This window comes from Acyrthosiphon pisum, unplaced genomic scaffold (assembly GCF_005508785.2).
Source record: "Acyrthosiphon pisum isolate AL4f unplaced genomic scaffold, pea_aphid_22Mar2018_4r6ur Scaffold_21922;HRSCAF=25289, whole genome shotgun sequence".
NCBI lineage: Eukaryota > Metazoa > Arthropoda > Insecta > Hemiptera > Aphididae > Acyrthosiphon > Acyrthosiphon pisum.
The window spans coordinates 17786-22833 of NW_021771440.1; the positions used below are offsets into that span (position 1 = coordinate 17786).

Genomic DNA, 5048 nt, shown 5'->3' on the forward strand with positions numbered 1-5048 from the left:
GTATCGTTTGGTAATTGTGGTAACCGTGATAATTTCACACGACACGGCGAGGTGTGAATCCCCCTTTAGCCTTCAGAAAATTAGTGTAACGCTTGTGGGCCCACTATGGACTATATGCTGACATCTAGCGGACAATAAAGCAACTAGTCGTTTATTTCAAAATACATTTTATTTCCATCAACATTTATAATATTATAATATTCTAATAATGTTGTGTGTATCTTCTACATAAAATATTTACATAAAAAGATTTCCCTCCAAAAATTTATCAATTCTTTATGTATTAATTTGCATAATATATGATATATTATAGGTATGTAAAATAAAATGTAAATGAATTATTCAGCATTCCTATTTTGTTAATATTTTATTATCCTTAATTAAATAAATATTGTACAGTTAATATGGTACTTTGGGGGGTCAAAAGTAAAATTTTTCCAATAGTTTTCAAAAGCGCCGTGAAAAACAAAAGAAAAATTAAGGAAAAACGGGAATTTTTACGCAAAATCTGTTTTCGAGAAAATTGATTTTGGTTTTTGGTGTAACTTTAAAACGAATGACTGTAGATACATGACATTTTCACTGGTTGTTTATATTTCCATTTTCTATACATGATAAATTTTTCAAAATATTTTGATTTGTTTTGAGCTGTTTACGGACAATTTCAGTTTCCAATTTAATTAGTTTTATTTTCTATGAATGTCAATAAAACATTATTTGTTGAGTAAAAATACTTGAAAATATAATACAAGACTCCTACTATATTGTTACAATGACATTTGAAAAATATTAAAAATCCTTAGTCACAGTTTTTTTTTATTAGCATTTAAAGTTCAAAAATTTACAAAATATGGAAAAATCACGAAAATTACCTAATTATGTTGAGTTAAGAATTCGTTATCTAACCCATTTTATTAAATAAATAAAATTACACAATACCTACTTAAAACTCAGAATAGGGAAATGATGTCCCCAAAAAAGGTCATAGCCATATACTTTTAAATTGCGGCTTGTGTACTTTTAAAACAGGTATCTAAATGCTTTTAAATTTTAAATAACGATAAACGCAAAAATTGTATAACGTTTTAATTATAAATAACGTTAAACGCAAAAATTTTATAACGTTTTAATTCTGAATAACGATAAACTCAAAATTTGTGTAACGTTTTGATTGTAAATAACGTAAAACAATATTTTTTTTTCAAATGCAAGCCCTGCTTCCTTGACAACTATTTTTATTATTTTTAAATTTTTTTGTACAATTCTAACGTAGCTCCAATTTAACACGTTTTACGTAACCATAGCAAAATTTTTAAACATGATTTTTTTACCACCTTTTTTTGTTTCAATTATTTCTTTTATATCCATTATACAATGCACAAGAACGAGCTATACCAACTACTAAGAGACACAAAAGCAAAAAATGTTGTTAATAGTTAGTTTTAGTTTTTTTAGGTAGGTTTATCAATCATTGCCCATTAAACTGGGTAGTAAATAAATATCGTGAATGATGATAATGACGATAATGACGATAGATGCCGATATGATAAATGAAAATAAAATTATTTAAATAATTTTACAATTAAATATAACACAAATAGATGACGTAATGTGTATTCCGAGCGTGACACTAATTTTCCACTGATAACGACTCGTGCCCAGTCCTGTATGTACGTCCGTGGTTATTATTAATATCATATATTATTAGTTATTACTTATTATATTATAATACATCGTCTTCCGCCTATTGCTAAATTATAAAATTATAAATCAACTTTAACGACAACGTCAGATTAATTTTTTTTTCGTGTGGTATGATTGTATTTCAATTGAGGGGGTAAATACGTTAGCACTAAATACCCCTATAGGCTATAAGTATAACTTTACTTCCCCCTAATTAGCATAATTCCCCCTATAAGCATTAATTACATTCGGTAACTGTTTGGGCGTGGTCAGATGTATTCCACCAATTTGGACGACGTCCGGCGAGAACGGCCGAGCCAGTTCGGTGATGAAGTGCGTGTTGCTGAAAATCAGCGACGGTCTGACCAGGTCCACCGCGTCGTACGGTCTCGGGTCAGCCCACCGTAGCTGCCATTCGGCGTACCACGTTAGCGTCGAACAGTACACCGTCAGCGCCGCGTTGGCAAGACGCTCGGCGAACGTTTTGGGCACGCCTCGGCGAGACAGCACGTGGCCGACAGCCGCCGGGTTTGATACGTGGCCGGTCAACGAATGTTCCAGGTACGTGACGATCGGCGGCGGGACCACGTACAGCAGGGGCACGCGGAGCGCGGTGGCCACGTACGCCACGCACTCGGACACTAGAGGTTCGGTGACGACCAGATCGAATCGTCGCGCCGCTACCCCGTTCGCCAAGATGTCCACCATGTGTCGTTGTTTGTAGATCATATCGCATCCCGACCGCGTGGCCCGCATCATGTTCGTCATCAACTTTCGAGTGGTGCCGAACGTCTCGAACAGGAACGTGGTGTTTAGGCCCACGCGCGCCTTCATTTGCCTGGACACGTCCACCTCAGTGTAGCCTTCCCGGTCGCCGTCCACGAACGGCGTAAACACGGTGACTGTGTGACCACGGTCAGTCAGCGCTCGCAGTACGGCCCGCATCACGTTCCAGTGGCTCCGTCCCGGGCTCGGCTGCACGGCCAGGATGTTCGCAGCGCCGACCGGCGCCCAATGCTGCAGGATCAGTGCGGGACACGCGCAAAACGCGATCAACTGCAGCACCGAACAATTCGACATTGTTTTTTCCTGTTATCAGCAACTGTAACCTCCCAGACAGCAATTTTTTGTTTAATAATATTATTATAACATTATAATAACGAATAATATTAGTATAACGTTATTATAATACTCTTATAATATTATCATTACAAAATGCTGTCTGGGCTGCGTCCCAATGCCAATATTAAAATATATTATTCATTTCTCAACGTTTTGACATCCACGAATAACACCTACAAATTCTACAATTGGTCGGTACTACTTGAAAACAGTGGCGTAGCCAGGATAATGAAATGGGGGGTGTTTTAGGCAGTCCTGTAAAGAATACTTTTAAAAAGTACTTGAGTAAATACTCAAATCCATTTTTTTTTAAGTATTTAAGATACTACTCAAATACTTTGAAAAAGTATTTGGAATACTTTTCAAATACTTTTGGTTTTTAAAGTGGGTATCTAATTATCGTAATATAAACACATAAGTAGTAAGTAATCTAATAGTTTTAAAGGGAATATTGTTATTCAAAATTCAATAACTTTTTTTAGAAATCTGGTTTTCATAAACCTTTGGGCTTCGGCTAACACAGAAATACAGAATATTAAATAAAACTATTATTCTATTATTGTAGTTGTCAAAAATATTTTTCCAACCAATTATTTCGAATAAAAATAAAATGTTCGAAATAAAAAAACCAAAGTATTCAATACCAAAAAGTATTTAATACAAAAAAAAGTATTTAAAATACCATTCAAAATACTTTATGCTGAAAGTATTGAAAAAGTTATTCAATACTTAAAAAAGTATTTGAATACTTTTACTTAAATACTTTACGGACTGGTTTTAGGTATAGATTAAAACCAAGTTTTTACAATTTTCGGGTATAAATAAATTTAGAGTTCAGGAATTGTCTTGTTGCACTAAAAATGGTCGAAATATGCAGTCAAAATTCTCAAAATATACTTAAATATATGCCCACACAGCATTTTAATATTTCCCAACTATGGTAAAAATATTTTCAAGAAAAAAATATAGTTGTCACAATATTTGAAAAAGTTACGTAAATAATAAAGAAATATTTTATTTATATTTTTTGGCCAAGAAGTTTACATTTGAAAAATATTTTGTAAAAAACATTGACAAAACATTTTAGTCATATTTTTTCAAAAAACCTTTTCATGGAAACATTATAAAAATATCAAGTCAACATTTTTGTGCAACCATATAGTCCAATATTTTGTTATCATGAGAATAAAATATTTATACAATATTTTTAGTCAAATATTAATTATTCAAGCACTCCAAAATATTCACAAAATATTATCATTTCCCAAATGCTGTGTGGGATTAACTATGTAGCAATATTTTTATATTATTTTTGAAAAATCATAAAACATATTATTGCAATTTAGGTAGTAAAAAACTAAAAAACAAGTAGGTATATAAACCTGATAAATAAATAAATAACAACTTAATTTTTAAAAATACTGGCATACAATACTTGGTTAATAAATAAGTAATAACGAATTATGTGATATGCGAACACTGTAATAAACGAACACGTACCAATATATCTACTGATGTTCATTTCTTCGTACAATCTACAATTATAGTTTAAACACAGTTTTGTCACAAAGAGACTTATGAAATCTTACATATGCGAATATAGGGCCAACTGTTGTAGCCAAGCTCAACCAACGACTTTAACAGCCCTCCGCCCCTCCCAAACATTTCCTTAATTTTTTTAAGCTTATTCAATTTTATAATAGTATGGTATCAGGCTTCGGCCTCCCCAAATCTCAAAGTTATCGCCTATATTGTACCTAACCAAACATAATAATTTTTAAGATATTTTTCAATGTTATCCAAATATAATTTTTCCCGAAAATTGTATGTATATTTAAGTTAAAAAATACACAAATATGCAAATTCAAACTTTGTATTTAATTTCGCCATTTCATAAGACAAATGTATAACTTGCAAGCAGTCCCGAACCCTATAAACAATATATTTATAAGGAGGGAAAATGTCAATAGGAGGGGTTTAACACCCAACCCCCCCCCCTGGCTACGCCACTGCTTGAAAAAATTTATGTTTATGGACTTAAAGGAACTGATATAAAATTACCGTCTTTGAACTGTAGACATAAGTGAAAATTTAAATTAGTACATTTCGATTATTGGTTAATTATTAAGTTAAAAAATGGGTGGACTTAATTGTATCGGGTTGGTTCGTAGTAGGTACAAAAAAAACTGAACTGTAAAATGCTTAAATGAAAAAATAGCCGGTTTTTATAATACATTTATTTA

At 32.5% G+C, this 5048-nt stretch overlaps 1 protein-coding gene across 3 annotated transcripts in view; it reads right to left on the reverse strand.

Moving 5' to 3' along the window:
* Nucleotides 1-5048, reverse strand: part of LOC100168987 (UDP-glucuronosyltransferase 2B13) — a 17415-nt gene that overhangs the window by 2238 nt on the left and 10129 nt on the right. Inside the window, exon 2 of one of the 3 annotated variants that reach the window (XM_001945468.5) lies at nucleotides 1930-2792. In XM_001945468.5, the coding sequence (XP_001945503.2) occupies nucleotides 1930-2763 (834 nt within the window). In that variant the 5' untranslated portion in view covers nucleotides 2764-2792. The remainder of the gene's footprint in view (nucleotides 1-1929; nucleotides 2793-5048) is intronic. The other 2 variants (XM_016800859.2, XM_029492617.1) reach the window with 2 other exon arrangements.